This window comes from Crassostrea angulata, chromosome 4, assembly GCF_025612915.1.
Source record: "Crassostrea angulata isolate pt1a10 chromosome 4, ASM2561291v2, whole genome shotgun sequence".
Classification (NCBI taxonomy): Eukaryota; Metazoa; Mollusca; class Bivalvia; order Ostreida; family Ostreidae; genus Magallana; species Magallana angulata.
Window position 1 is genome coordinate 40,388,243 of NC_069114.1, and position 23,493 is coordinate 40,411,735.

At 30.8% G+C, this 23,493-nt stretch overlaps 1 protein-coding gene across 1 annotated transcript; it reads left to right on the plus strand.

Annotated features, from left to right (window-relative positions):
* Positions 1 to 13,186: 13,186 nt before the first annotated feature.
* Positions 13,187 to 22,902, plus strand: LOC128179554 (uncharacterized). The gene is given in 9 exon segments (XM_052846997.1): positions 13,187 to 13,765; positions 13,896 to 14,109; positions 14,216 to 14,242; positions 16,256 to 16,359; positions 16,731 to 16,804; positions 16,971 to 17,767; positions 18,085 to 18,444; positions 18,900 to 19,238; positions 19,800 to 22,902. Coding segments are annotated over 9 exon segments (2,514 nt in total). The 3' UTR covers positions 19,820 to 22,902.
* Positions 22,903 to 23,493: the final 591 nt, after the last annotated feature.

Sequence of the window (23,493 nt, forward strand, 5' to 3'; positions counted from 1 at the left end):
ACCCCTAAAACAAAACAAAAGAATGAAAATCTTGCTGAAATGCTTATTGTAAGAAATAACATCTTCGCTAACCAAGGGTTTAAGATCCACTCTGCTACTCCAAGCAGCAGTCTAGCAGAGTGGATCGTTAACCCTTGGCTAGTGAAGATATATATAAGTAAAAATGTGTCTTCTTAATAATTAATCAAAGGCCGGAACGGCCACAAAGGCGTCAAGCTGACATTTTCTTTTATATAGAATGATATCAATAATTTGAATTTCTGTACTGTACTAATAGTCGTATATCAAATAATATTAGAATAAAAAAGAAAATGAATTACGTTTTGTGCTGTTTTAAAAACAATAATCAGTATATTTCGTTATAAAATAGGTAGTGATGCGTTTATAATACAATAACTCATCATGGTTACAAAAAATCGAAGAAATTTCAAAGTTCCAAAAAAATCATTTTCTTTCTGCTTTAAAAAGTCTTTGCACAATTTTCACAGGCTCATAATTTGAATACATTAACAGTGTGCCCCTCATTATAATAATAAAACATACTTTTATTTATTTCAATTCCCGTTTGAAACAAGATTATCTATGCTATGGTTGTTTACAAACAAATCCACAACACGTGCTATCTAAAATGCTCGACCAAACCAACTGCATTATCGTGTTTATTAATTGCAACAAAATCTCTAGATAAGATTATCGCTTGCAATTATTTTGGAGACTATGCCCGATAACAAAAAAATTTACATATCAAATTTTATTTCTATCGGGCACGGTCTCCAATCAAAATGTAAGCGATAAACTTAAATAATATTTTTGTGAATGTTTACATTGCACCTTATTGTATTCATCCGCCATTTCTTGATTAAGCAAATTTATACTAATGCAATGAGTTGTCAATAACCAGGGAGGCAAAGTTGGATTTTTTGTACACAATTTAGTTGAATAAAAGGAATACAAATCTTGTAATACGTTTAATACTTGAAGGAACTTATTTTTTATGCGCATTAAAAAGGCGGTGCAGTGCATGAATTTTTGGACGATTGCCAATCCAGACGATCGCTAGAAGGCTGCCGAACATTAGCTCGACGCCTTAAAAAGCATTTATTCACGAAAATTGTTTCTGTTACAGATGTAGCCTTTGAAAACTACAAACTAGAGTCTTCTATCGGGAGCCAGGTGTCGGTGCACGAAATACAAATTCTATTAAATCAATTCTTATACGAAAAATAGAAAATTCCGTAAATACCACGGTGGCAAATGTTACTCTACCAGATAAGAAATTTCATGTTAATGGGACCACAGTCAGCTACACAAACAACTCCTTAATGTTGACGTTTTCTTCACTTAATTGTTCTGATGATGGACATTACACGTGTATTGTCATTAAAAAGGATGGATCGCAGATAGAATCCCCTGTATATCTTCACGTTCAAAATAAAAGTACGTGCTACTTAAAATTATTTAAAATCATATTGGCCAAGTTCAATTTTAGCATATTTATTATAATCATGATGTGCAATGTTTGTTTATATTTAAAAACAAAACTCTTTTCAGACCCTCCAAAACAAGAGGCAGTGACATTCATCTTACATCCCGACATCAAAGAGAATAAATACGACAGAAGCAACGTTCACACATGCAGTGGAGACGTAGGATATCCTAGCGGTCTTGGTTACTTATCATTAAAATTCACAGACCCAATAACAAACGCTAGCTTCACCTACGACAAAATGACAGTGACAGAGGACATGAAAATATCTGTAGAACCACCGCTAAAATTTAAAGTAAGCCTTTCAAGTGGACTAAGCATTATAATTGTTGAAGACAATGAACCAGACGTAGTCAATTGTACGAGGGAGAAAGAAATTAAGTTTTTACTCCAATTAACAAGCGACTGGAATAAAGCGAATATTCGCTGTAGCGTCATATCTGAAGCCGGTGAAGTTAATTCTACCTCTGTCGAAAAGCAAATATATGTAATTCCAGGCAAGCAACTCTTTTTCATTTATTGCATGATAAACTGTCATTGCATTAACATTGATTCAGAATGGCGAAAGACCAAGTCTAATTTGAAGTATAGTATTTACATTATAATTATCTGAAGTGAAATTGTAAGTCTACAGCAATCAAAAGTTAAAAACATGACATAGATTTATTGATTTAGCTTTACAAATATAAATTGTAACTGCTAAGATAATTGAAGCTTGCACATTGCAACAGCCATAATTGGTTAATTTTTGGACGTTCCCCGCCGAAAAAATCAAATTATAAATGTGGTCCCGTCCTAAAATAATCCTTTTCTGCAACTTAATTTTAATTTGAATACAAATGTCACCACTCCAAATATTCGATATATATTTGAATATAAAATAAGAATACACATTATATGTGCTCTTACTTAAAGATGCTATTTGCAACGGTTCCAATGGATCTGATGTGTATGTACCACATGAAAAAATAGATGGTTGTAAATCATACGTGAGATGTTATAAAAATATTCCTACGGGTCAATTATGTGGACATGGGGATTTGTGTTTCGATCATCAAAACAATTATTGTAATTGGTGTGCAGACGTTTCTTGTGAATCTGAAATGAGTCCAACAGCAGAAGGTAAATATACGAATACTTAATCAACTTTGGTTAAGTAATTAAAATTTAATATCATATAAGCGCTTGCGGTTCTAATCATGGTCAATGGCCTAAAATATGATCAACCATATCTACTCTGTTAGTAGTAATCAATTAATGTGTATATTTAAATTGTCACCCCAGTAGATTATGACATACAACGACTATATCAGCTCTGCCTGCGGTTCAAAAAATGCAATGACATAATTTGTATTTAGTAAACTTCAATTGTACTGCATTTGTGTATTTATTAAGCCGGTGACTCCTCATTTTAGAAGTAAATAGAAACCACTGATTGCAGGAATTAAACAAATAAGTTATAATCATATTTAAATAATTTTTCCTGACATTTAGCAATCTCTTTATGACAAATCATTTCATATATAATTTCTTAATTTTAGAATATTTCTTTTCCAGTACTTTGACATCGGAAAACTCCCACAAAAATACTCAACAACTTTGTAATCTGTGTTTATCAATATCAAATAACATTGCCCCTGTCTGTTGATAACTTTACTTTTCTTGCTCTGAAATCGTGTCATTGAATTAATGCATACAATGAATTAAATTATAAAAACTATAATGTAATCAACTTTTATATAATCAGTATCTTTTATTTTACTCCTGAGCAGCCCTTGCCTTTTTTTTATTTGTTGAGAATCCTCATCTATTTGCATTTTGAACGAACAATCATCTGGTACAGACATCTGATTATCTATTTATTAATGTAAATCAATGTACTTATTCATTGTGGCTTTAAAAAAATTTAGGAGTAAAGCAAATGTGCACTAATTATTTATGTTTAGATTTAGCCTTTGAAATCTACAAGCTAGAGTCATACATCGGAAGCCAGGTGTCAATGAAGTGCTTAGCACACAGCGCAAATTCTATCAAAACAATATTGATACAGAAAATAGATAGTCCTGTGAAACACATTATGGCAAATGTAACTCTACCAGACATGACATCCCACATAGACGGAACCACAGTCAGTTTCACAAACAACTCCTTGACGTTGACGTTTACTTCACCAAACTGTTCTGATGATGGACAATACACGTGTATTGTCATTAAAGAAGATGAGTCGCAGATAGAATCCCCTGCATATCTTCGTCTTCAACATACATATGTAGCAGTATGTGCGATTTAATTTTATTTACAATCATTATAGTCAATTTTACTTTAGTGTATTTATTATAATCATGAAGTGCAATGTTTGTTTATATTAAAACCAAAACTCTTTCCAGATCCTCCAAAACAAAAGGCAGTGGCATTCATCTTAAATCCCGACATCAAAGAGAGTAAATACGACACTAGCAACGTTCACACATGCAGTGGAGACGTAGGATATCCTAGCGGTCTGGGTTACTTATCATTAAAATTCACAGACCCCACAACAAACGCCAGCTTTACATACGACAAAATGACAGTGGCAGAGGACATGAAGATCGCTTTAGATCTACCGCTTAAGTTTAAAGTAAGCCTTTCAAGTGGACTAAGCATTATAATTGTTGAAGACGATGAGCCAGACATTGTAATTGCACTAAAAAGAAAGAAATTAAGTTTTTGCTACAAGCAACAAGAGACTGGAATAAAGCAAAAATTCGTTGTAGAGTCGTTAGTAAAACCAATGAAGTTAACTCTAGTTCTGTCGAAAAGGAAATGTATGTAATTCCAGGTAAGAAACTCTTAGAGGTTAGATGTTGTTTAGTGCAAAACAAAAACAATTATTAATCGATATTGATTTTATGAACGATAGAATATTTTTATAAAAAATACTTAACAATAGAATATTCGTTTTATTTAAAATTTAAGCAGAATTCCGTATCTTAAACATTAATTATCATATATAATAATTCTAACAGCAGATGATCAGTTTAACTAAGAACTAATTTCAGAAAATAATGATGAAACTAAAACGCAATTTCTTCAAGATGATTATTCTTAGTAATTTTAAACAGTGTTTTAGCTTAACATGGAACTTCGTCACGCAAGTCTTTCGTATGTCGGAAATAAAGAATAAATTGTAGCTTAGATGTTAGCTAATTTTGACATCACTATAAATAGAAACATTTAATCTCCTTTTTAAATGAGGAGGAATTAGATAAGCCGATCTTACTTGGCCAAATCTCGAAGATAATGTTGAAAACAACTATGTTATAGCGCAATGCATTCGTTTACATAAAGTAAAACAAGAATACACGGCATACTTGTTAATTTTTTTACATACATATTCTGTTTGTGACGGTTCAAATGGATCTGACATCTATGTACCACACGAGAAAATAGATCAATGTAGAACAAACATAAGATGCTTCAACAATATACCAACGGGTCAACTATGTGGTGGAATAGCAGATATATGTTTTGATCACCAGAAAAATTATTGTTTTTGGTGTACAGCGGTTGCCTGTGAATCTGAAATGATTCCAACAACAGAAGGTAATTACATAATGTCATCGATTTTGTTGGAATTAAAAGCGAATTGCATACATGTATTCGACTTCCAATAAATGATGACATGCAATATAATATCATTTATCAATTAGTATTATCATTGAAATTAATTTAAAATTTATATTTCTATTTCCTCCAATGAAAAAGAACAAATAACAACTATATATTCTACGCCAGTGGTTCCAGAAATACAATGTAAGATTTTTTTCCGTAAACCTTAATTTCATTGCATAAGGATGAACATTTTACACGGTTAACATTGCTTTAATTGATTGGTACTTTGATTTACATAGGTAAAACATATTTCTTGATGATAATTGCATATAGTGTGTTTATTGTCTTATAATTTCTCTGAAAGCTATTTCAATAATTAATGTATATATAAAAAAGAAAAATGCTTGATTCTTGATGAATGCTGAAAGATTCAAATGCAACCTGATTTTAGACAAATTAACATGGGTTTATTTAAATATATACCAGGTCCCTTTTTATCGTGCAATCCAACCTCAGTATTTGAAATGGAAACCGGCAATTTTGTCTGTGTACTGAACACATCAATGAAATATGACAATATCACGGTGATGAAAAATGGTTCAGCAATCATGACGGTTTATCCAAATGGGACCAATTACTATTATTTGGATAACATTGAAAAGTATGAAAGCACAGTTGGAACGTTTTTTACATTCGGAATAAAAAAAGTATCATGTTCGGACAAGGACGAGTACACATTTACAGTAGATGTTGGTGATGGTGGAAGATGTACTAAAACTACGTCCTTGGATATCAATAGTAAGTAAGGGGAAAATCGTAATTTATCCGTAATCAAAATGCTTGGAGTTATAACCATCTAAATAGTTTACATTTATGTTAAAGAAAAAGATACAATTCGAAAGACAAGTAACATAAGTCTTTGACCTTAGCTGAAGCAGATGAGTACTTTTGATTTATTAAATGCCTTTTTGTTGATGTGCTGGAATCTTTTTATGAGACCTTTATAAACATGCCCTTTGTAGATAATTGATATTCAGTATAGTTTATGTCCCTAAAAATTATCAGTACAACAAATCTTGAGATTGATATATTTGGTTATGTATAAAATATCATTTTCCATATATCATACTTTTTCGACTTTTTCTATTATTTTCAATTATAACCATATTGTTAAAAGATAATATACATAATTTGATATATTATTTCAGTTACCCAAATATATTCTAAAATATTTAGAATTTTTGTTTGAAGTTTTTTATGAACACGTCTGTGCATTGAAAAGAAAATGTTACTGAAATTTCTTGAAAAGACTTAGCACTTAGATAGAAATCTAAAGGTTTTTAAAAAAATAATTGAAATTCAAATCAATAAACAGTTTTCCCCGATACGTAATTTTACTTGTATATACAAACCAATGATTTAAAATTTAAATTTTCTTTCCAGCAAAACCAAAAAAACCGACTTTGCTTGTAGAGTACAGGTGGACAGAAGGCTCCAATACAGGAACCCATTCTTGTATTGGAGATATTGGAAATCCCCCAGGGATAATGACGTTAGAAATAAATAATGGAGAGAGTGGGAATTTTACCAGTTTTTCACCATCTACCCAAAGATTTTCACATAGAATGGAAAATTGTACTAATAATGCAACGTTATTTTTTTCAATTGATTTAAAAACCAATAATTTCGCCGGACATTATATTCGCTGTGTTGCAGCAAGCTATCAACAAACTTCTGGGTCTCCATTTTATTCGAATGAAATTCGTATAAGCCCTCTACCAGGTAAGTTTTTTTTTAAATGACATGAAAAATGACTTCTAAATCCTAGTTTATTGTTTCTATTGTGATTATTTCAACTTTATATGTGCCAATACCTAATAGAATTAAAGAAAATAATTCTGTATCTCTTTTCTTAGAGAATACTTGCTTTGAGGATGGAATCAAGCCTTATCCAGGTGAATGTACCAAATATATAAGCTGTTCAAATAACGTTACATATGTCTCTCAGTGTGGCGCAGGCTTCTGTTTTTCAGCAACAACCTGCATAACATCGAACTGTGGTAATATATGTACTACGTGATCTTATTTTTAAAAGGTCCCGCTTAAAAAATAAAAAAATTATTCGTTCCTCTAAATTGACTGATCATAAGTTGAAAAGTTTATCAGACACTACCAAGCATTAGTTTGCTATTTTATGTTCGAATTTTGTTACGTTGCATTTTTATCAATATAATTTCGTGTTAAGCATTATTATAAATGAACACAGCATATGACTCATAAATTAAAAAAATGTTCTTACTACTGTAAAAAGATTTTTTGTTCCGTCTTAAAACTTTTATGAAACAAAATTCTACAAGTACTCCAACAATAATGTGCACACTTTATGCGATGTGCTTTATATAATGAATTAATTGATAAAGATATACATTTATGTAGAAAATTATGAAGATGCATATATTGAACTGTCTGTTGCAGTAATGTACTACAACATTTTATTGACATTTATTTCAAAGGATTATACATTGTACTAAGTTTTGGGTTTGTTCAAAACATTTGTTTAATTTTACGATTTTGTATAAAACGGTGACTATATGGTTCCTTATCCTACCTGCTAGATAAACTCTCTTTGCTTGAAATTGCTAAAATACTGTAAACCAGCTTTTATTCGCTAATACTTCATTTTACGATCAATCGGATAAAAACTGGTTCGCGGCAACTAATTTTCGCGACTAAGCTTAAGCTTTATCTACAATAGTGTCGTCTTTATAGTTATAAAGCAAGGACTTGATTGCGACGAGAAATATTAGTGACGAAGGGACTCTTGCGAATATATCTCGCACGAGAATAAAAATTGGTTTACAGTTAACTAAGGTAAATATCTATCTTACGCTGGATACAAATAAATCAATATTATGCACTATTCTATGTTACCTTTTGATTTCTGTTGCTTGTTGATTTTTAATGCTTGACAATAATGGCAATATGTAACCAGATAGCCATATATATGAACTATAATTTTATGATGGTATTCTGCTTTACGTTAATTAGTCATTAGGTTGTTGTGCACTCGATACGAAATAAGTGTATAGTGAACAGTGTTAAAGGTCATTGACCGAAAAGGACAACTGCGTAGTTAGAACTCGTGGTGACAGTGGAGTGACCAGGAAAAATTAAACTCTCGATGATGATTGGACTTTCGAAAGCGGTCAACGGATGCAAGACTCTTAATTGTAATTTACCTTTAACAATGAACTTCGTTTATAAGTCACTTATGAACTGTGACCCAAAAGGATGTACTAACAATTGCTTATTTTATTTTACTGATTTTTATACTTATGATTTGATTAATAATTGGTAGATGGATTTTGGATTGATAGCAGATTGATTATATATTGCTCATATACCACTATACGATAACTGTGTGCTTAATAAATATCATAAAACTCCAACTGACTTATGATTTCAAAAGTCTAAAGAATAACAACAGACGGAACACAAATATCTCTAGTGGCAGTTCAATTCACCAAGAACCTTCAGCATTCATGTACATTTTAATGTAATATGATTAACTTGCTAGCCACTTAACCTTTTATTTTCTATTTGATGGATTATGTTCGTTGATCGTCAAATCTTAACAAATTGCTTGCTTAAACGATATCAAAGTTATCAGTTTGAAAGTCAAGTCAGTAAGCTTTCCTCTGGTCATGTGCATTAATTATAGGAGAAAAATATTAATACAGTATGTATAGTAAAATGATTTGAATTCTTCTAAGGAAAAAAACTAATCATGGCAGTTTATTCTCAACAAATCTCTTGCTTATTTTTTAAATATAATATTTACAATTACTCAAAAAAGGGTACATTGTAAAGTGAAACTATGTTTTTGAATTTAAAAAACTTACGTGTATTAAACATAGCGTTTTAAAAAAAAGACCCTATTACAATTTGAAAGAAGGTAAGATTTGAATTAAGAATACATAAATGTTATTTACCAGAGGAATCTTAAACCCCTATAGACTCTTTCTCAAAACAGGACCATCATCCGTTCAACAATGTGATATTGTGATATTCAAATGCCCTCGCCGATATTATATAACAGTCAACAATGATTTTCAAGAAGACATTATGTCAAGTTTACATAAAAATAACAGTGCAAAATAGATAATGAGCAATTTTCCCAAACTATCAATTATGAAAATATGTAAACAAATCATTTTCGGACACATTTTGTTAATAATCCTTGAATTCTTTCGCCGACAGCGTGATCTTCCAGAAAAATCCAGATATAAAAACATCAAATTGCATGATTGAAAGATTGAACTACAAAATATCTAATTTATGAAAATGAAAATTTGATGAAACCAACTTCTATTTTAGCATAATTCATAGATTTGTCTATGCGGTACTCGTGACTCGGCATTTCATTGGACAAGTCTTTCTCTCGAACAAATAAGGAAATTTCGGCCATTCTCCATACCAAAGAAAATATAAAATATTCTAATCTTGTAAACGATACTTTTTTGATAAACATATGTAATACGTCCTTCAAATGCCATTTTAAAAATAGGTTACAACCACTAGAATTGTTTACGGTATAAAATGATACATCTATAATTATAGAAAAGAAGGATGGTATCTATTACCTAAATGCATTTGCACTCGAAATTTTTATCAAAACAATAAAATGAATATGACAAAGTACTCATACCGGAGATGTTCTGGTCGGATAACGGTAAACTACTGAATTTCGTTTTTTGAGTAACGAACACTAACTGGTAAAACTAAAGTGTGACATACAAGGAACTCATAAAACAGTTATTCTGCTCACACTAAATCGTTGTCAATGTTAGCTCTTGGTCAACCTCTCAATTTAGAACGCAGATCGGTCAATTACACGCCAAGAAGCGCACAAGTTTCAGGCAATAATAATACAAATACACCCTTAACAAGATGGCTTTTTTCAAATCTTATTGATTATGTATTTAAGTGTTTCCCAGTTGTATATTTTCTATAAATGATTAAAAAACATGCAAACAGAATCGTGAATGATGAATGAATATATATTGTCAAGCGGTTGTATGGGAATTTAAAATAACGAAATGTATTTTTATTTCAATAGTCTGTGACTGAACTAATTAACAACGGAAATTATTTATAGATTAACCAGGAAGTGCATGTTCAATGTTTGTTTTTGAGACATTTCTTAATATATTTTTGAATTTAAAAATTTTGAAATAAATTTAAGATAAACAGCAATGAACTGTAGGTATCATTAGATTTCCTCATAATTTGTTACTCATGTATAAAATATATGATATATAGAAATGTGTTATCTTAAACAGATCATCAGAACATGTTGAGTGAAATTTGAATCTCCTTATGTACTTAATATTCTAGTACTGTTTTGGCGTCTGTTAATGAAGATTCTTGCTATTATCTTTTATCTGAATATCTTTTATTAATAAGAAATAAGTAAAATATTCATGTACTTGTTCTTGACTTTAAGTGAGGATTGAAAACATGTCTGTGTATTGGTCATTTATTTATACATATATTATTGTAAAATGAATTTCTCTGTATCTTTTTCCTGGCCCTTAAATCGATATAATGAAATGATGAAAAATTGTCATGGTGTATTTGACTTAAACACTTTATGCATCTAAAGTAATAATGACCGAGTGCATTTCTTTCATGCATTTTCTCTTTCATTCTCTTGACGCTTTTATTTATAAAAAAAGATCATTTGACAATGAAAGAAATCTAAAGTTAAAAGCTTAACCAATCGGTGACCATTAAAATCGCTTCCTCTTATACGTTCCATTTAAAGTTTATGTCGACCGAAATATTTATCTAGACTGTGTACTCCTCATTTTAGTAATAAAGAAAATCCCCATTCCATAACAACTAATATTAAAACACTATTAAAATTGAAAATCTCAATATAGATCTGATTGATAATTTGTTGACTATCCAGTCCTCTTCACTTCAAATTTAAAATTACTAAGTTAATCTAAGTATTATTTTTATCTATTGATAACTTATTTTTATATGGTCTTTATCAAAACCACATGTGTTGAAACTAAGAACAATGGTAACGAAAATTAAAATTAACAGCCACTTATACCATAAAAGGGTGTTGTTAAATATTGAATAAAAACAAAAATGCGATTTAAACAAGGATCAAAGAACCAGGATTAAATCGATACGTATTGTTTCTATGACTTGTATAAGAAGTGCATCTGGATCAAACATTTATGAATATTTATGGATCTATGAAATTAAAAATATTTCAAATGGAACAATATCAATTGCCCTAAAAAGTCCCAATGATACACACACACATCGGATAAATTTAAAAGAATATTATATTAATACTCTCTATTTCTCATAATCATAATTAAATAAAGTATAAAAAGCAGATAAAAAACACCATATGTTTTCTTACACATAAAATTCAATGTACAACACATAAACCCTCGTCCAAAAAGGCAAATAATACGCGTAATGGTAGATTAAACATTAAAAAATAATAAACAAAAATCCTACAATAACAGCATCTCTTTATCTAATATGTTTATATGTGTAGCTCCAATCAATCCCAAAAGAAGGACGTATATCCTGAATAGTATTGCGTTACAAATAAATGTAACAGGTTTATCCGTTGATATAAAGAAGAAATCAACACTCCTGTTAGGGTTCGATTAACGGGCTTTTATTATCACCAGTTATATAAATAGATTTGACCCTGTAAAAACAATATAACAAGTATGAATATACGGCATAAAACACATAAACTTCAAGTAATTACGTATTGATATACAATCAATATATTGAAGTAATTTAACTTTATAAAGGGTGATAACTCATATAAGTAACCTACAATTAACACAGTTACTGTATCTTCTTTATATCAATTTACATTTCAGTTATAAAATCATTGTTATAATTATGTAATGCATATAATACATTAATCTGATATTCTAAGCATATGAACATACACATGCCATTCTATGGGAATAGGCCCCATGTACAAGTTGAACCAAGTTCAATGTGACTCAATTGCAAGGCATATGTGCATTCTGTAATTAATTATACAACTATTACACTATCATAAAAGTAGTTTTGATTACAACACATATAGGGAGACTTCAGTTATAACTATTTTAACTTTAACTTATTATTTCAAAAGTCTCTCTCTCACTATTCATTCAATCAGAGAAAGTGCAAGAAATTAAAATATGATTAAATACTGATTTGACATTTAGTAGAAATATTATAAATGATATTAATATTAGTAATATTAGATTAACTTACCAAGAAGAGATGTAATTTGTCAAAAACGTCTGTACACCTTTATTACAGTCCGCTCTCTTCAAACTCTTGACAAAGATTAAACTAAAACCAAAATATTTTTTGGAGGGAAATCGACCAACCAATAGACAAACAAGAAACAAACTAAAACACCAATGAGATTAAGACACAATTTAACTGTGACCAAAATATAATTACTGCCCTAAAGGCAACACTGGACCTTTCTACAAATTAAGTCATGAATGAATGCACACTAATGTATTTAAAGATCAATTAAATAATTATAGAATCCAATATATATGCATTCAAAAAATCATGAAAATATCAAAATGAAATAATGCATATACATGTACTTGTAATTAAATCATAAAATAAGTGACTACTACATAAAGAAATACGGAACGACGAAAACGCTGATTTATGTTCTTATAATTAATAACGTTAAATTTTAGAAATATACACATTACCATAAAACAAATATTACCTGCATACCATAAGCAAACATTTAGATTTAAAAACATGTTCAATCCAAAGATAAATTCATATCGTTGCAAACGTATGGGTGCCTTCCAAAACCTTACATAAAAACAATGAAAACTGTCGGCAGACTATATAATTAAGAATTTTAATCGATTTAAAATCATACATCAACTATTTAAAAGACTGAACTTTAAACCAGGAAGAACCGTTGCATGAATTTAAATATGACAGCGACACACTGCTGGTGCTACGCAATTCTGACGATTAAAGAACCCTATACTGAGTCGCAGAATGGTTATTCTTTAAGAGTAGACCCCCATGTATTCGCAAAAAAGGTCCTATGGTAATACTCTTGAAGAATCAGAAGATACACAGTTTAACAAGAGCTAGAGGCAACTTAACTAAAACATGTTTGATGAAGAACCAATGTTCGATAATACGACAGAAAAACATCAGAACTATGTCAAAGCTCCGTCTAGATTACAGTCATCCGTTTATCCTGGAAAGTCTAGAAAAAGGGATTATAAGACATCACAACGCCCCCCTTTAAAGGATTCATTGCAACAATCAGGTAGAAACGAGCATCATGGTTACACGTCTTCAAATGAAACCATCGACAAATGTACAAGGCATGGATACGGAAATGTTTATAAATCAGAAGAAAATTGGCCAAGCAATGAAAATGACCTGGTCAATGATAACAATCATTACATTGTTGGCGCGTTTTCCAGTGTTATTTACGGACATGGTGACAAGTTTCGAACATACAGTGAGTTTGACAGAAGTTCGGTGATTTCAGAGAGGTCGGACGGTTTTCTGTACGAGCTCCAGCCGTGGAAGGATAAAGTTACTGGTGGTACATTCAGAAAGGAGTATTTAGACAAAAAAAAATTACGGGTATGATGAATAATTTAATGAAATCAAAGTGTACAAACTAAAAGCCAATGCTACTTGTAATTGCTTTGATTTATTCAACTTCCCTTTTGACCGTTGTTTGTAAGGGTATTTAAACTCCTTTCATTTGCAGGCCACTCTTCAACGTGATAGCAGCATTTCCTTACAGAATGTGCGCAGAATCGAGTGTATTGAAAATCGTAGTGTAGAAACACAGACGCAGGATCCTTATACTAACGTAGAAAGAAATGACAAAAAGACAATCAAGACAGGCCTCGTTGTTATATTGGGTATTCTGTTAATTGCATGCATAGCGGGAGTCTTAACCTGGTTTCTGGCCAAAAAAGGTGATTTTTTTTGTGCTTTAGAATATCTATTTATATTTTTGTGACTAATTTAGAGGATGTTTTCCCCCTTCCTTTTCTTTTACCCAATTGTATGTTTTATTTACAGGAGATGATGAATTTTCTGTCAAATATTGTAAGTGTTACATGTATTTAAATATTTTTGTAGTTCATCTTTCTAGATAAAGTATATATACTTTCTTAATAAAAACATTTACTTTTATATTAAATCAAAATTACACAATGTCAAGCAAACACGATAGGAAACATAATTTGATAACTAGATAGATAAAGTACAAGGTGTCAAAATCTTGTCAAAAGTAAAAGGAAAAAAAAACACGTGGAAATCGGTTCGGTCTTATATATTCTTTGATATCTTTCTATCTTTGCCCTTTTTAAAAAAAAAAACCCCACTGCTCCAACAATGTCAGTATGTACAAAGAAGTTTTTATAAATAGGCTATATTCTATATTTTTAAAACCTTAAATAGCTTAACCAGAAGGCGGATCTTTAAAAACACTGGAATATACTCACGCAAAAACAACATTCCTCCTATATTTTTTTATTCACCGACCAATTACTGGTAATAATTTGATCTACAAAATAAATTTGCCTGTCTAACAAATAATGTAAACTTGTAGGTAGGTTCAATAGGTGCCATGAAATATTGTAATTTTATGCAAATGTTACAAATGTTACGATCAGGTATTGTGTTAATTGAAAAAAAACTTTGAACGCATGCGCACGCTTGGCGCCTCATTTTATGTGTATTGACATTGTAGGCTGTATTTGACCTGTTTAGTCTATTTACATGTATCTTTAATATCGTTTCCGTATAAGTATTTCATATTTTTATAGATGAAAGATTCTGTACATTGAATGCATTTAAAGAACCGCAAAAAGCTGTATATAATTATTAAGGGTGACTCATTAGACCTTCAATTACTTTCTCAAATTAGCAGAAATTTACTTGGCTGGGAGAGATAGCATGATGGATAAGAAAAACAGAAGTGTAAGAGGCGAAAATATGGCAATTTTGGATGAAAAATTATCTTTTCAAAAATTTATTTAGCAAAATAAACATGAGCAAAATCCTCAAGTGGATTCGCTCATTATCTGCAATTTGTAAGCTCGATACTTAATCCACTGAGCTATGGTGATATACAAACAAATCGATTGATACAAACATTTTAACAAAACATTTAAATTGTCATCTTGTGACGTAGCATTAAAAGGTATAATCCTAGGTGTAGTTGGATTCTTTAAATAAATCATAATGATCAGATTTGATTCTATTGAATGGTCGAAGTAGCACTTGATAAATGCTAAAGGTTATTCTGTGTTGATTAAGATGTTTAACTTAAGGAGGCCGATTTGGGTTTTTTTGCGGGAAAACTACAATAGCATAACTCTTCATTTTTTAACCATATGTAATTTAAATCAACCCTAGTTTATTTGCGAAGGTTAATGAAAATCTACCGTCTGGTTCCGTTCTTTTTAGGGACCATCTCAAAATAGAGGTACATTTACAATAGGAATATATAGGAAACTCATTTTCCGCACATCAAAGCAGTTTTAAAAAAATACTGCAATAGCTTTTTCTCTCAAATTGTTATATATGATTAGTAATATCATTTTCTACCTTATATGTAAAAAACACAAAATTCTACCGTCTAGTTTTTAGTGGGGGCCATCTCAAAATATTAAAAATTCACCAAATTTTGCTATATATTTGGATCATCACGAATGATGATTGGTATAATGGATTCATTCCAAAAATAAAGAAAATGTCCTCGAGGATAGCATCATTCTGTATATAAAATTTCAACAGCGTACAATTTTTACTTTTTCTTTTATGTTATTTCTTATAATGTACTCCTACAAAGCTTCATTTATCATAACGTCATAAAAGCGCAATGGCAATGCTCCCCTACCGCACAGCGTAAAAATCGTGTTAAAAATAAAAATTTCCTTTAACAATCTATATATTTTTATCTGTATTTTGTTTATTGTGTTCAATTTTATAAATGATAGCGAAAAAAATTCATGAGAAGTATAAATCAACTGTATTATATTAGAATGCGCAAAAACATGCGCAATGCAAACTAAAGTCGGCCTCCTTAAGTTCTTTCATGATGCAATTTTCAAGATATTGTATGTGGTGAAATGGCTCTTGAACACGAGTTCTATCCTGAACTATCTAATTCATCGTCAAAGAAATTCAAAGATCTGGTCATACAGTTTTGTGGCGCCGTGAGTATGATAATACTAATAATCAAGAGGTACTGTAGGATTTTACCAAAAATATATTTCTCAAATATCACTATTATATAGGAAACTCCTTGTTTTTTTTTTACTTACAAAAATAAATCTTAAGGTGAAAAGCAAAACATATATATAAACATGTTCAAAAACCCATCCTCAACATGTACATGCATATGTTAATTCATTTAATGATTATAAATGGCAACCTTAGTTTTTCCTTATTATTGGAAATTGTTTTGTTATCTTATGTTGTAAACTATTCTTTTCTGGCTATTTGATACTTTTCCAATAAACTTGAAGGAATATTTCTACATGTATGTAACCAGGATATGAATGAATTTCCAAGATTTTTGTTTCAGATAACAGACGCCCTTGGGAAAAATAACACAGAGTATGGTCATCTCTACAGACATTGTGATGTTACAAAGTTCATGTAATAAACAATATTTAGCAATATATTTTGAAACATGAGTTGTTTTATATTTGTTACTGGATTAGATAAATATATACATTGCACTATTCTATGATCAAATCAACATGTTAGATATATTAAAACGTCTAAATATATTGAAACAAATTACGATGATTGTTTTCAACAGGAATGGAAGCATCGTAGCTCAGTACAAGTTATATTACCAGTATGATGAAATTCCAATTACCAAAGAGAAAGTCTATCAAGATCTTAAAGACTCTCTGACAGACATTGATTCCAGCCTCGCAAATTTCTCGGACTTTGTAATCATAAAGGCAAGTGTGAGTTTTCTTGTAGAAGTTCAGACATTCCAAACAGATCCGCTCGTAACCGGTGTGCCATTAATTACACAAGCAACAGCAACAACAGTTACAGAACGAAAAACAACAGCAATGTCTAGCAACTTAACAACTTTGCTTACAGAGAGTACCACAACAGCATTAACAACAGAATACACAACTGAAAGTATCCCGACAACACTAGCATCAGAAATTACGACTGAGAGTGACCTTTCAACCTTTACAACAGAGGATACGACTGAAGATACCCAATCATCACTGATAACAGAAGTTCCGACAAAGGACACAACTTATACCCATTCAACAGAGGCCAGGATCGAAACATCTCAAAGTTACACTGAAACAGTTACGGATCAGACTTCCACAGCACTAAACACACGTGAAGATTCCACCCCGATAGACACAACAGAATACCAAACAGCGTCAAAAACAATGGTTACATCAGAATATCCCACGACATCAGCACCAGCATACACCACTAAAAGATTTGCACAAACAACAACTATGAACAATACAGAAATATCAATACCAATAACAACATTAACAAACTTTGAGACAAGTGAAAGTTTAGAAAAGACATCAACAACCCTCTTAGTGACGACTACTTCCGCAGAATATTCAGCAGGTGAAATTTGATTTGAGCTGATCAATCTTTAATGTTTTATAAATAAATATTATGTAACTTATATTAAAAAAAAACACACGCACATTACATTTTTGCATTATAAAATAGTTAAAATTTTTATTATCCATCTATAAGTTTTAATTTTGAGACCCAAGCTACTTTTCTTTTTGAATATTAATGAATTCGGTTGTTAATATTTCATTTGTTGTAATTTCCCCTTTGAATAATATACTCTGTATACACTGAAAAAAAACCCACACCATGGCGCATTAAGTGGTAAACGATGTTGTTCTTAGAATTTAGTTGTGACTTTTCAGATATTGTGGTTTCACCTATTATTGCCATATATGGAGAAATCACTACGACAGAGACGTGTGTCGTGTCTCCTCATGGAGATTGGGTCCATGTCACCGTATCGGTAGAGAATCGGGACACATCATATGTCATCGGGAAGTTCCACAGTAACAGAACTTTTGGAGAACCAGCTTCCTTGGATAGATTTAATGCCAGCATATCCAGTACAGACACTGAAATTGTAGTTTATCTGTCATTGGATCTACAGGCACCAACTACTGACATGTGCCTTTGGGACGGAATATTCACCTTTTCTTGTTCCATAACAATGAATGACACGATTCCAACACGTGTGTACAATGGCAGCCAGATTTTTATAACTGGTACGTATACGCATTCCGTTTATGAACTCTTTTTTGTTTGATTTGGCAAATCTTTAGGATAACAATGTTAAACGAAAATAGTGCTTTTGTTTTAATGATCTTGGGTAATGCGTCAATCGTTAAAATAAACCCCGACTATTAACATTTTCAGATTCTGGCGGTTAAATTCAGTTTTATTTAGTTACATGTATTTTGAAAATCACATTGCCTGTCATATAAGTCAAAAAGCCGCATTCAAGTGTCAAGTTATCACTTCATTTTGGGGAAAATAAAAGAAGGAAGATAACAGTGACCAAAAACGCTTAGTTGTACATGTATAAACGTTGTTGCGTTTGTTAATGATATACGCCATAGTGGTTAAATAATAAACAACTATCTGCTTTGCTACAACATGTTTTTGACCATATTAAGACATAAATTTAATATGTTTATTGATTCAAGAGTTAATTTTCTAGCTCCTATATCTGATGTCACGATTGATTCCAACGTACACTACAATGAGGGTGATAAAATGACATTCAACTGCTCAAGCAAAGGGGACCCCAATCACAGTATAGTGTACACAGAGTTGGTCAACGGCTCCACAGTTCTTCAAACAATACCAGGACCAGATTTTTCATCGGGCTATAATTATACTTCGGACAACAACTGCCTTGCTGACATTCAGTGGTCAGGTGATTCCCCAAATCCCCTAACAACAGATCAAAATGACGTCATTGTCCGATGCACAGTGAAGAATACTTTGCTGAATGAGATTAGAACTTCCGAAAAACGACTGAACGTTTCCGTTGTTGGTAGGTATTTTATTAACATTATTTCATTTTTTCGTTTGCGATAACTTGTATACTCGATCAGTTGAATGGATTAGCAAATATCTGAGTGCACGCATCTTTTTTTTCTTTTATTAATTTTATATAAAACAATTTACAAAATTGTGGTCATAGATAGCTTATACATAGATATGAATTTCAATTGAAATCATAATTCATTTTCAAGTATATAGGTACATAAAAACATTATTATGCACACAGTGATAAATATAATAACACATAATGACATAGTGTATCGTACGAAAACATAATAATACATGCGAATATTTAAATGTTACATTCAATGGTTTACGTAGGAAAATAAGTTGAACCCCTGGCTTACCCGGTGGACATAACACATACATATTCATACAGGCCAGCATTACGTCCCCGGGTAAAGCGCTAATACACTTAGACAGTCCCTATGTGTATCGGGTATATTATTGTTTTGAAGAGAATTACAAATATCAAAGTTTAGCTATCAAAAGTTGAAAAAGCTCATTTTATTTTTTTTTTTTATTTTTATTTTTTTTTTTGCATTTTCAGAACTGCACAGTGTCTCGTAAAATACTCTTTGAATGAGTTTTTATGGCGTCGAGCGAAGCTCGAAAGCCATTTAGGGATCGTACGTCCGGAAGTTGCAAATTTTAAGGAGCCAAACAACTCAAATGAGTGCAAAGTTTTCTTATGTGTTTGAAGAAAAATAGATGACATACTTCATCGAGCAGAACTGTACGTCAACAAAACAAGTTGGCAGATACGAAATGGTTGATGTCTTTGAAAATGTTCATATTTTATTTTAAACAATATGTCTGGGTTTCAGCGGACGAATACACTTGCACTGAAACACATGCGATAGTTAGGCCTACATACGTACATACTCAATTTGGTTATGAAATATACCAGCCTGTAAAACAGATTATTTTGTATCCATATCGAATATTGACAATGCACAAATGTTTGATCTTTTAGAAACAAAACTTCCAACATCGAGCGATAATTATATCTACAACCAAAAGTTATTTTAAACCAACTAGTGAACTACTTTCACTTTGTAAACAACGTGAATGGGTGCTTTCTTTTATCTACCTCTGATCTTTTCGGCCCGTGTCATTTGGACCCATGTTAATTTTAAATCAAATTGATAGTAAGATACAGAGTGTTTATCAGCAGTATAAAATATATAGAACTAAACACAATCATAATTATAATATTTAATTCTATATAAATAGAAAAAAAAAATCTAAAATAAACTTAGATTTTTAATTAACATTCAAAACGTTTAAAGAATTAGGTGAGTCAATTTGTAATGAATGGTAATGTAGTTATAATTAGTTAAGTGATAAAAATATAATTAATGTATTTGTCTTTATATTTGTTTTTAAAGGGTAAGTATGATTGATACCAATTTCTAAATGAATGGTCAATAACCAAATCAGGATGGTTTTTGAAAATATAAAAAAAAATCACACTCAATTTTAATATTTCTATTATTTTAGTTGACTGCATGAAATCTATATCAAACTTCATTTTTTGTTAAATTGACCGCCCAACTCAATTTTTATAAAATTAATCTCCAGTAAAACAACAAAAAAAGTTGGTCTCATATTAAGTACACACATAACTAAGAGTTACAGAATCATACTTTGTTTTAAGGATTTTTTGTTAATCTACAGTACCTATGTGTACATTTGATCAATGAAGGAGAACCATAGATAACACAAATAAAAAAATATGCATTTTTGTAAAAGTGGAGAATATTTTGACTTTTAAAAAAAAATTATTTAGGTTTTTATTCCTCTAATTAACTTTAACTCGACGCCATTGTGGCCCTTCAGGCCTTTGATTTATCAATAAATTTGATTCGGGTGAATTTTCAAGTCTACAATAAATTTTACATTTGTATATTCTATATGCAATAAATGACAAAAAAATTATATAATTTGGTGACCTGTGTTTCTTCCAGGTAGTACCCCACAACAATATGTTTCTAATTAATATCAACATTTAAGCACTCGCTTGCCGCTTTCCAATTTTGTTTTACATTAACACAATCAAAAATAAGGTGTTTCGAATTTTCAATTTCGTTATATTGTTTGCATTTAGCAGTGATATTTTTATTCCATTTGCTCACTAAAAGACTATTATTACATAACAGATTGTTCAGTAGTTTGTAATTAAACTCTGCTAAGGCTTTGTCTTTAATATTTTTATTTTTCTGTGTGTATATTGATTTCCATACATTTTTGCTTTCCAACTTAAATTCTTTTTCTAATATAGATTGTGTGCAAGGTGCTTGAAATTTACGTTTTATCAATCTTGAATAAAAAGTTTTGGTGTTATGTTAATGGGAAATTATTGGTATTTGTTTTGTTTGTAAGAATGGAATTTTTGAAAAATCATATTTGAGGTCAAATTTGGTAAAAATTTGTTTTATTATTTTGTATTCACATAGCCAGTTTGTTCTTTTGCGCAATGTATCGAATATGTCCGACGAACTTTTTAAAGTTCCATTCTCTTCAAAAATATCCTTTACATATAGAATTCCACTTTTAATCCAATTTTCAAAGCAGATTGTCTTACCTTTAAAATTCAATATTTTATTTGACCAAATAGGTTGTAATAAAACAGATTCGGTAGAAAAGGCGGGTATTTTGGTTTGGGTATCATCTTTACATAAATTATGGCATACAAAAGCTTACTTGTAGAACTCTGGAAAGTTATTAATTATACCATAGTCTTTGGCAACCGTCTCATTTGTTTTCATCAGATATTCGATATCAATTTTTGTAGCCTTACAGAAACTGTTCAAAAATGTTTAATATTGTAATCTGTACTAATCAAGTGTGGAATTCACATAGCTTTTAGGGCCGTAAATTTAGATTCTATATCAATAAGGCCTATTCCTCCCTCATATACTTCTCCTATGATTGTATTTCTTTTGTTCCTATCTGTTTTATTCCACATGAAATTAAATATAAGCCTTTTAAGATTTTTTTTATGAAATCATTGTCTAGTATTTCCAAAATGCTAGCTACCTATAAAAGTTTAGAGATTGCTAATGTGTTTATTATTATAGACAATGAAGACAAACAGAATAATGCATGTGATATTTTTATTTTGTGATTTGGCGATTGTTGCCACGACCTACATGATACACAAAAAATGTATATATATCATGATTTTATAATAAACGTTATAATCAAATAATCCTTATTCCTTAATGCATATTAAAAATAAACCTTATCCTTATAAACCTTATCCTTATAATCCTTATCCTTATAAACCTTATCCTTGAAATCCTCATTCTTATAAACCTTATCCTTATACTCCTTATCCTTAAAAATCCTTATTCTTATAAACCTTATAAACAGTGACAACATTCATACTGGTACTGGGTGAGCACTTACTCAGCAGAAGTTGTTTAAATATCTAATAACAGGCGTCTCGAATAAGCGCTTTTCTAAATGTCTTAACGTGTAGGCCGTGACGGGTAGAACTTTGACCATTCAAATTTTGCACACAACTAGAATGTCTCTTATATCTCCAAAGTCTCATAACACACAAATGTCTCAGCCTCACTTCTAGCTGTGTCCCTCTGAAACGAATAAGAAAACTTCGGCAGAACATTGAACAAAAAGCCTATATATCATAATCTTTAAAAATATTTATATTTTAGAATATGATTGTACATAAACTGTGTGTAACAAAACATGTGTATAATGAACTTTTCAGATGTAGAGGGATTGGGAGGGTGGGAATTTTTGTTTTTTGATCAACAAAACAAAGTACACCCACCTCGCAATCAAATCTGCTTGGAATGTAATGACGTCAAAGCTAACAGAAAAACTCCATCTACGGTATGCCATTACGCGCAAAAAATAATAAGGCGCGGATCATACAACAGCAATACCGGAAACATCGCAATAATAATTAGATTTATTTTTGTAAATAAAATAAATCGTATTATTATAGACAATGAAGACAAACAGAATAATTCATGTAATATTTTTATTTTGTGATTTGGCGATTGTGGCCACGACCTACATAATACACAAAAAATGTATTTATATATATATATATATATATAATGATTTTATAATAAACGTTATAATCAAATAATCCTTATTCCTTAATGCATATTTAAAATAAACCTTATCCTTATAAACCTTATCCTTATAATCCTCATCTTTATAAACCTCATCCTTATAATCCTTATCCTTATAAACCTTATCCTTAT